Raw genomic sequence first — 10,811 nt, 5'->3', positions numbered from 1 at the left:
GCTCTCCTGTGTTGAAATATATCTGAAGTATATCAGGGCTGGATTCGTCATGCCAGGCGATACTTTCCCCTCTGCTTGGCCAGGGAGAACATTACCTGTGATGTTGACAAGGTCTTGTGGCCTTTGTGTAGAGTATATGCAGAAGGCTTTTTTTTCTTTTTCTGTTTGTTCTGTATGAAGAACACTTTACAAATCCAACTTTCATTGCTGAGATGTGTACAATATTTCAGAATAATAATAAAATAACGCAGCCAAAGTAAAGTAATTAAAAGCTAGGTTACTTTAGGGTGAAAATTATTTAATCAAAAACAACATGTACTATGTTAATTTCATGTGTGTAGTAGTGCCTATGAAACACTTGATCGATCTAGATCTTGTGTGCAACACTGACTCTTTCAAAGTGAAATATAGGCCCTTGGTATGGCACTAAATTGATGCAGGATGGCAGGTTTTTCTCCAGTGTTTAGAAATGTTGCTGTGGAATTGCATGACATTTACAAAATATAGATTATGAATCGCCAATGATTCTGTAATAGCTGTTTAGCTGAAATGACGGCACTATGGACAGCAGGGTTCTCCCCAGGACTCTTGAACAGTATGGAGCTGGGTTGCATGATCACAACCCGACTCACGTTTCTTCTTGTCAAAATTCACAGAGGAACATCATAACGCTTTCACTTTTGCTTTAGTTTTAACAACAATAGTGTTGTCGATCAAAAGTAGTTACTCTATCATTACTAAATATATAGTTTGATTTGCCTTGAAATGTTTACAGCGTGTGGCAACACCACTGTGTTTTAATCATTCATCTTTGTAGGGGGAGAGCCAATGTATGTTTTTCAAGTATTCGAGGGCTATGCGAAAATATATTTTGCGTAAGGGGAGGGTCGTCAATTTTGGTATTTTTGAGGTTAAATCCATCCGTGTAACACCCCCATCATAAATAAAGATCAGTCCCGTAACCCAGAAACACAACACGCTTACTGTAAGAAATTGTTATCTTCAGGGTAAAGGTTGTGGTTAGGTATACAGTAAGTTTATGTTTGGTTAGGGATAACGTTTCAGTCTAACCGGATGAGCAGCCTATAACCCTACCTGTAGCCTCGGTCTAACCATAAACTCAAACATAAGCTTGTAACTATGCTTACACTTATGCTCTAGTATGAGGACATCTCACCCCACTCCCTGCCTATGTGTCAGACCCACCTGGGCAATGCATAGCAGCCATTTTGCATTTAACATTGGCCCTTTTGTGTCCCAGACTAGCCCTGAACGTGGCTGATTCCCTGTTCCTTCTGGAGGAGGCTGAGGGGGCTCCAGACCCCTTCTTTGGTGTGATGGGCTCAGGAGACCAGCTCCCCAGTCCCTACAGGATCCCTCAGGTACTTTCAACGTTAACCAACAACAAAACATTTCCTCTACTTTAATTAGAGTTAGAATTCAAATTCTCTGTTGATTCATCAAATGTATTTACAAAGCATTATTCTAAGGCTTAGCACACAGAAAAGGTGGTACATTGATTGACCTTGTTTTATGGCGATTCTGTTACTTCCCCAGCCATGGCAGATTATGGCGGCTGTGACTACACAGCGCTCTCCAGTGGTCAGTTCCAGAACCGCATCGGAGGGGGAGGGTGAGTCAATTCATAGCCAACCTCTACTAGTTGCAACTCTACAAGAAGCTTCTTTCTCGAGTTGCAAAAAAAAAGACACAGACTGAAACAGAAAGTGGGAATAAGGTCAAAATAATCACCTGAAGTTTCCGCTAGAAAGATAATAAGACATGTTAGAGTTGCCCCCCCCCTAATATAAGCACGTGTGGATGTGACAGAATGGAATAGGTATATTGCTTCCACTTGTACAATCCTCTAAAGATCTTTATGAGTTTCAAGGGCACACCGTTGCTTCCGGACAGGGCTAAAACATAGTCTGTTATTGAGATCAGATGACAAATCTTCACCAAGAGATCAGCGTCTCTAACGTTGGTACTTTTCCTCCACTCTCCCTTTTTTCTTTTCCTTCTCTTGTCTCTATGTCCCTCTCACCTCAGGTTTTAAATCCACGCCAGAAGCCATCACCCTGAAAGAGACGGAGCCGGTCATGGTGACCACTCAGGTGAAGGCGTGGGCCTGGGAGAGGGTTCTTGGATTAGCATCGAAAATTGTCCTTTTGAAATTCATTCGTTTGAACTGTTTTTCCATATTATGAAAGTGCAGATTGTAAGCTTTCAAACGATGTGTCATACATTGACATCTGAAATCTAGTTGAAGAAGATATGCTTATTTGAAGGTTGGTACCCCTCAAACCAAATACCGGAGAAAGACGCTCTGAATCAAAACACACGCAAAACAGTTGCTAGTAGCTAGCAAGGAACATCACTATGAACACCTAATTGCATTTGTAGCATCACAACATGCTGATTGAACATCAACATGCTAAAGACACATAACTCCACATAATTAGATGATCACACAGTCCTTGCTTTTGCACACGTCCTAAAACGTAAGTTTGTTTACAAGCCATCTATCACTTACCTAGTAGTCCATGGCAGAGGATGTAGTGAATACAATTCACAAATCATAAGTAACAAACTGTTGTTTGTTATAACCTCAGCAAATATTTTCAAGTCAAGACTAAAAACCCATCTTTTAAATATTGCCTTTAAATGACTCAATAATTAAATTATGATTATATAATGAATAAAGCAAGTTATTATTATTATTATTATATCGAGTGGGCTCTTCAACACTTCAACACTTCACATTTATATACCGGTATATTAAAAAAAGGTCATTTGCGTGACGTGAGAATCGCGGACATACAGACCTTTTCACCAGCAACTTTATGTGACACATTCTAATGCTTTGGTCCTCATATCGGCGACCAGTCAAAATGTTCTGACTTTTCTTTTGAAACACGGAACTACGTTTCAACATTGTTGAGAATCACAACACAAATCGCTAGTCAAGCCAAAATACTGCAACGCAATGGATTCGGTGAGTAATCCCCACTGCTACCTAGTTAACTATGACAATACTTAGCAGGCTCACAAAACAAGCTGCGTTAGTTGACTAGTGATGTGTCATTTATTTTTCAACAACGAGGAATTGTATTCACATTTTTCTAAAGAAAAGTCTGATCATTACATATGAGGATCAAAGCATTATAACATGTCACATATGTGGCCTAGTAGTGGTCACTACTAGTCACTAGTAATAAAATCATAATGTGAATAATTGCACTCCCAAATAGGCAATTTCAAGTATTCGCGGTAGCCAACATTGTAAGATATTGCTTTTTTTTTCAGACCTGTGGGTTCTTGGCCTGATAACAACAGTAGTCCCTTACCTGATGCAACATACTTAAGACAGAAGAAATACACTGTGCAAGGACTTTGCATTGGGTCGTCTGAATTCCCCCCTCAGAACCTGGCTGCCACCTACCAGAGCCCAAATATCAAATCGCCAAACCAGAAACAGTACCCAACTCCAGATCCCCAAAACAAGAATAGCAAGATACAAAACATTACCCATCCCATTCTTTACAGGTCTCCTGAATGCCAAATAACATAGGATGAACGTTTTAGCCTTACCCACCACCGCCATAGACTGTGCTGATAAATCAAGATTCACTCAGTTATTAACACTGTTTTTATCCAAAATTGTGTTTTATATTTTGATGTTGTATTTCATTGATGTTGACGTAAGAGTACTGTTCCCCACTGAATGGCTCAAGACAAGAGTGTTGAGCTGGGTTTTTTATGGTTACTTATCTCTCTCTCCCTGTCTCTCTCCATCAGTTTGAGGGAGCGGAGCTACCTGAAGCCACAGGCAGAGAGATCGACTTGCTTCTGGAGCAGCAAGACCAATTCTACGGGGGTAAGAGAGATGAGAGAGGATAGTAGGATTATCTAAGTAATGACAGGCGATCGATATGGACATTTGTTAGCGTGAAAGGAGTGAAAAGGTGTGTGTGTGTGTGTGTGTGTGTGTGTGTGTGTGTGACAGACACAGAGATTGAGGAGAGGGAAAGGGAGAGAGAGGGAGAGAGGGAGAGAACAAGGGACCAGGAGGGAGCCATGACATCTATTGACCAGTAAGTCCCCTGGGACCCTTTCACAGGCTGATCTTACTGCCACAAGGGCTGTGGTCACTGTTCAAGTCCAGCTAGGCACCTTGAACTGTCTTCTTTTTTTTCTTAATTTTTGTTGTGTGTGTTTTCTGATTACAATAAATGAGGAAGCTAGATGGTTATTAAGATAGTACCCACCATTGTGTGTGTGTGTGTGTGTGTGTGTGTGCGTGCACGTGCATGTGCATGTGTACGTGTACGTCCAGGCTGAAGGACACGGTGGTGGTGGGGGACAGTGTGTGGCTGCTGGACAAGGAAACGGGCCAGCCCGTGGAGATGCCACTAGAGGCCCCGTACTCCTCAGAGAGAGAGGAAGAGTCAGAGAAGGGGACAGAGAGAACACCGGAGAGAGCGCCAGAGAGAGCGCCGGAGAGAACGCCAGAGAGAGCGCCAGAGAGAGCGCCGGAGAGCTCTTGTGGAGAGGTGTGTTTGTTTGTGCTTGTGTGTGTGTGTGTGTGTGTGTGTGTGTGTGTGTGCTTGTGTGTGTGTGTGTGTGTGAGAAATGGAGACAGTTACATTCAGTTACAGTCATCAGCCTAGCCTAATAGACTATCTAAGGTTACTCTTAGCTTAGTGTCTCTAACATACACACGCACTGACTGCAACTTGTCCATGTGTGTCTGCCATCATTCATACAAAATAAAGTGCCAAAAGGCTTAACTGCCCAGAAAGCAGTAGTTAAAATGTTTAAAGGAAGACCTACATACAACACTCGAATAGCCGTTTCAGTACAATATTTTCGACACAGTATTTCATATATTGGTGCCAGTGTTAGCGGCAAGCTCCCCGAAGTTGTCCCCTCTCCTAAGAGACCGGGTCGCAGGCGACAGCTTGTTTTCGCCGACCCTCACACGCAGATCTCCATGGAGGCAAAGCAGTTGCAGATCAAGGACCCTCTTGCTGAGACCATGCCCCTGGTAAGACCACCCACCCTCCTACCAGGCACCAGAGGAATTCATTGAAGAATTGATTCTTCAAATCAGTCAAGTATCTTTGTCTGGGTATCTAAATAGATTTTTTTGTTTTGTTTTAAGGAAGTACTGTTCAGTAGGCTGGTCACAATAAAAGGCCACTCTAAAATGTGCTGTTTTATCACATAGCATAATGCCACAGCTGTCACAGGTTTTGAGGGAGCGTGCAATTGGCAGGAATGTCCACCAGGGCTGTTGCCCGTGAATTGAATGTTAATTTCTTTACCATAAGCCGTCTCCAAAGGTGTGTCCGAGAATTGGAATTGGAAACGACTTTGGAGATGGTTTATGGTAGAGAAATTAATTTTCAATTCACCGGCAACAGCTCTGGTGGACATTCCTGGAGTCAGCATGCCAATTGCACGCTCCCTCAAGACTGGCGACATCTGTGGCATTGTGCTGTGTGATAAAGCTGCACATTATAGAGTGGCCGGATCTGGCCTGCGGGCCGCCTATTGGTGATCCGTGCTTGAGGAAGTGTAGTTGACCTCTTTGCCTAGTGTTGCTGTCTCTCTCTCCCAGTCCAAGGTGCTGATAGACCCCGCCTCCCGGTCCACGGTCGCCCCCGGAGAGCTCTTCAGCGCCCCCGCCTGCCGTGAGTATCTCATACCTCTGCTGAGAGAAACTTGGATGACAAGGTTCGACGTTTCAGCGTACCCAGAGGTAGACATAATGGCTCTTTCCCAGTGTATATATGCCACCGCAGATGATAATGATGATATATTGTGAGTTGGTGGACATCAGTGGTCTAGGGAGGAAGCATGCAGTTCAGTCCATGATGGATAGATGGACCCAGGAAGGGACGATTGGACGGATGGGTGGATGGATGGATAGATGGATAGATAGACAACCCTTGTGGCGTTTTTAGAGAGAGCTATCACATACGTAGATCACTACGATTAAGATAAGATAAGTTTGCTTATCTTCTCTTTGCCCCCACCCCCACCCCTCCTTACCCTCTTCCCTAACACAGCTCACCTCCACCCTGACCTCCTGTCACTATGGCAACAGTGTGCTGTCCTCAGGAAGAAGAGCAGCAGGGAGCGGGCAGAGAAGGGAGGAGACTCTGAGGTCGACGTAGACATGGGGGTGGAGAAGGACAGAGAGAGGAGGGGCTCTGGCGTGAGAGGGGTAAATTATTTATTTCTGTTTACTATGACCGCATTTGTTTTCATTACGACCATCAATCAATGAACATTCGTTTTTAGTAGGGATGTAACAATGCACTCAACTCACGATTCAATACGATTAACGATACTGGACTCACCAAACAATATATACAGAATGAGATTGCAGGATTAGGACTATTTCTCAGACAAAAACTACAAAATACGCTTATTTGCACCTCTTCATTGCCAACAAAATAAGGAGTTATTATACTGTATAGTTTGTTTTTGTTGGCATATGGGATGTGTTCAGCTAGGCTCAAATCATATTTTCCAAAAGTATTGCTGCTGATATGTAGTTCCTATCTATATCCATATCTATTTGCATGTTAAAATGCATTGCCATAGTTGACATTTTGATGAAGACCCTGCATGCATGCAGAATCACTTCTTCAACTGCATTCCCAATGTCAATGTAGCTAGCTAGTTTAGCTGTACACTTACAATAACACACCAACTAACACAGCACCGACAATGCACACTTCAACAACAGTATTGCAAGACGAGTGCATCGAGCTACAACGTTATTCCACCACTGTTCCCCACGTTGGTTTGTTTGTTGATATACGACCCATGATTCATCAAGATTATTGAGAGTATTTGCTGAGGTTGCATCCCTAATGTAAACTGGCAGGGAGACACAATCTGGGTGCATAAAATGAGAATGCAGCTTCACCAAACCTCTTCTTTTGAGGATGTGGTACACAGAGAAAACCAGCGTCAGAAGACCTGAGAACTCTATTGGGCTGATATGCTAGCAGAAGACCTGAGAGCTTTATTGGGCTGATATGCTAGCAGAAGACCTGAGAGCTCTATTGGGCTGATATGCTAGCAGAAGACCTGAGAGCTCTATTGGGCTGATATGCTAGCAAAAGACCTGAGAGCTCTATTGGGCTGATATGCTAGCAGAAGACCTGAGAGCTCTATTGGGATGATATGCTAGCAGAAGACCTGAGAGCTCTATTGGGCTGATATGCTAGCAAAAGACCTGAGAGCTCTATTGGGCTGATATGCTAGCAGAAGACCCGAGAACTCTATTGGGCTGATATGCTAGCAGAAGACCTGAGAGCTCTATGGGGCTGATATGCTAGCAGAAGACCTGAGAGCTCTATTGGGCTGATATGCTAGCAGAAGACCTGAGAACTCTACTGGGCTGATATGCTAGCAGAAGACCTGGGAGCTCTATTGGGCTGATATGCTAGCAGAAGACCTGAGAGCTCTACTGGGCTGATATGCTAGCAGAAGACCTGAGAGCTCTATTGGGCTGATATGCTAGCAGAAGACCTGAGAGCTCTATTGGGCTGATATGCTAGCAGAAGACCTGAGCGCTCTATTGGGCTGATATGCTAGCAGAAGACCTGAGAGCTCTATTGGGCTGATATGCTAGCAGAAGACCTGAGAGCTCTATGGGGCTGATATGCTAGAAGAATACCTGAGAGCTCTATTGGGCTGATATGCTAGCAAAATACCTGAGAGCTCTATTGGGCTGATATGCTAGCGGAAGACCTGAGAGCTCTACTGGGCTGATATGCTAGCAGAAGACCTGAGAGCTCTATTGGGCTGATAAGCTAGCAGAAGACCTGAGAGCTCTATTGGGCTGATATGCTAGCAGAAGACCTGAGAGCTCTATGGGGCTGATATGCTAGAAGAAGACCTGAGAGCTCTATTGGGCTGATATGCTAGCAAAATACCTGAGAGCTCTATTGGGCTGATATGCTAGCGGAAGACCTGAGAGCTCTACTGGGCTGATATGCTAGCAGAAGACCTGAGAGCTCTATTGGGCTGATATGCTAGCAGAAGACCTGAGAGCTCTATTGGGCTGATATGCTAGCACAAGACCTGAGAGCTCTATTGGGCTGATATGCTAACTAGCAGACAGAAGTGTCACTGTACCCAGGCAGGACAATAGAAGGCTGAATGTGTTTGATCTCAGCTGGTCAACTGGCCCAGGACCAAGCAGTGGGTCAGAACACTGTCACTAGCTATCAAGCAACTAAAGAAATCACTGATTTAAATGATTAAAAACACATTTTGTCAGTAGGCTAGACACAGACAGCTCCTGCATACTGCTAGTTGAGACTGTGTAGCAAGGGAATATGGATTCAAGTTTGACAGTGTTTTATTTCCACTGAGATTATAATCGTCGGATTTGTCCCTCAACACTGGAAAGTGGAAAGTGGAAACAAATTGTCCTCAATGACATTTGAGAATGAAAACTATCTTTAATCTATGTCATGATGCTCTTGTGGGGTTTTTTGTCATCATAACCGAATATGTTTTTCTAAGATTCTATGATGAAGGACATTCACCATTGTCAGTTTTTTCGAGGTGGGAAATTAGTAAAGTGATTAAAACTGATAGTTCTGTTAACAAATCGGCAACAGAATGACCAAATGATATGGTAATGGGATGACTCACTGAAATGTAATTGGCTACATTAACTTATAGTACAGGTCGTACAGAACCTAGAAGGGTTCTTCGACTGTCCCTGTGGGAGAAACTTCTCAAAGGGTTCTCCATGGTCCTAAGGGTTCTCAGGGTTCCAAAGAGGTTCTTCCACAGGGACAGCCGGAAAAACTGGGTGTCATATAGCAGTAGTTACAGAACACTGCAACACCATGCTCACCAAGCACTGCATCAACACCCTCATCTCATAGCCAGCAAATCACACAGCTATGGAGCTATAGGCCTAGAACTTCCGTTGAGAATGATGACATACATGTTGCACACTTGTGCAAAAATGACATCAAGGGATTTTTATCTTCATGGTGAAAGAGCATACTGTATTGTGCAGAGGCACAGAGCAGGTTGGGTGTCAGTATGAGACATAGGCCATTTCACATTTACATTTTTGGCATTTAGCAGACACCTTATTCCAAAGCGACTTACAATCAATACATTTGACTAAGGAAGTGAATCATCAATTCACCAGTTCTAGCAGGAAGAGTAATCCAGCTCAGGCCAGGGGCCACTGGCAGTCGTCGTGAATTATTATTATTATTATTACAATTTTTTTCTTTTATTTAACACTGGAGAGACAGTACAAGGGGGGCAGTAGAAGTATTAGGAGGCATAGTATAGGGGAAAAGCGGGTGTCTCAGGAGACGCAGTGCTGGGGGGTGGTAATGTCTCAGGAGGAACAGTTAAGGTGTAGCCTGAAGAGCCTACTTGTAGTTTATTATTAATTGTTGTGTTGCCAAAAGTATACTAGGCTATTGTATTGTTGTAATGAAGAAAAATATACTGCAAACCACAAAGAATGTAATACATTTTAATCAATGTACAAACAAATGTATTTTTCTCTTGTTTTGTGGGTTTTTTCCTCAATTCCCTTTACATTATTACCTTAATGATAGCTATTGTATATTCCTACCTTTGTTTCCCTGTTTTATTTCCCCTACATCATCATGTACATCAATGACAGGAGGCCTCAATGATGCGTTTCTGTAGGGAAGCATGTAGTCATTCTGTTACCATCATTCTGTTACAGGATGTAAATCTACTTCACTCATTGGAACAACCAGAAGAGATAGTTTCAAACTGAACATGTCATGATACCTAACACCCCACTCTTTCTGCAGGCATATTTTAATGGGGCAGATATTTTAGTTTTAGGGAAACGTGGTTACATAAAAAAGCTTTCTATGCTAGCGTATGGAGCAGTGGAAGGAAAGCCTAGTAACCTGGAGCTGGCATATAAGTAGCCTATATTGTTATTATGCTATTACTATTGCTAGAAAACACTCTTAAGGCATTTATGATATATATTGCGCACACATCAGTTTTTTTTATGACTGTATTGAAATGGACACTGTTGCTATTTTCAAATGCCATGGTATATGGTATTAGCGCCCAACCCTCATGTCAAATTTTGCAGAAAAAGCAATAAAAGATCTGTAATGATGGCAAAAATGCGCGTTCTCACAGCTCCAAACGACGCAGAGCAAAGCGAACTTTATCCTAAACTCCGTTTCAAGTGAAGCAAATGTTCTAGTGAGAACACACCCTTAAAGTGTTGCGCTTGGAGGAGGTGTCTGGAGCTCTCCCTGTATCTGACCTAGTTCACTCTGTGACTGGATCTTTCACCCCCCCAGGCCCTGAGCAGTCACACACACTGCCCTGTGTCAGTAATATAGGACAGTGAAGCATTTTCTTCTTCTTTTGGCTCTATACTCCAAAACGTTGTATTTTAAATAGTTATAGTTACTATGAGGTTAAAATGTAGATTCCCAACTTGCATTTGATGGTATTTGTGTAGGCCTACATATTGGTTTAATTATTTTTAAATAAAAAACATGTTTTATACATTGCAGCGTTCTTCCCAAATAATATAAGAATGGCACTTTACCACATGACCCATTTGGCTACTACACTGAACAGAAATATAAATGCAACACTTTTGGGTTTTTTGCTCCAATTTTTCACAAGTTGAAATCAAAGACCTAAGACTTTTTCTACACACATAATAAACGAAAAAAAGGCCACTCTAAAATATGCAATTTTTGTGAACACAATTTGAGAGAAATAGGCCTTTTGTGTACATA

General features: G+C 42.6%; 1 protein-coding gene across 1 annotated transcript in view; it reads left to right on the top strand.

Moving 5' to 3' along the window:
- Positions 1–1,261: 1,261 nt before the first annotated feature.
- LOC308175406 (arf-GAP domain and FG repeat-containing protein 1-like) overlaps positions 1,262–10,811 on the top strand; it is a gene marked incomplete at both ends in the record, with an annotated part of 32,592 nt that continues 23,042 nt past the window's right edge. The window contains 7 exons of the mRNA XM_080551076.1: positions 1,262–1,382; positions 1,558–1,633; positions 2,050–2,122; positions 4,337–4,447; positions 4,954–5,047; positions 5,624–5,696; positions 6,075–6,223. Coding sequence (XP_080407202.1) covers positions 1,262–1,382; positions 1,558–1,633; positions 2,050–2,122; positions 4,337–4,447; positions 4,954–5,047; positions 5,624–5,696; positions 6,075–6,223 — 697 coding nt within the window. The remainder of the gene's footprint in view (positions 1,383–1,557; positions 1,634–2,049; positions 2,123–4,336; positions 4,448–4,953; positions 5,048–5,623; positions 5,697–6,074; positions 6,224–10,811) is intronic.

The sequence above is a fragment of the Nansenia antarctica genome, assembly GCF_963989245.1.
Source record: "Nansenia antarctica genome assembly, contig: SCAFFOLD_239, whole genome shotgun sequence".
Lineage (NCBI taxonomy): Eukaryota > Metazoa > Chordata > Actinopteri > Argentiniformes > Microstomatidae > Nansenia > Nansenia antarctica.
Note: the sequence above shows the minus strand (reverse complement) of the source record. Positions and strands in the feature narration are given on the sequence as shown.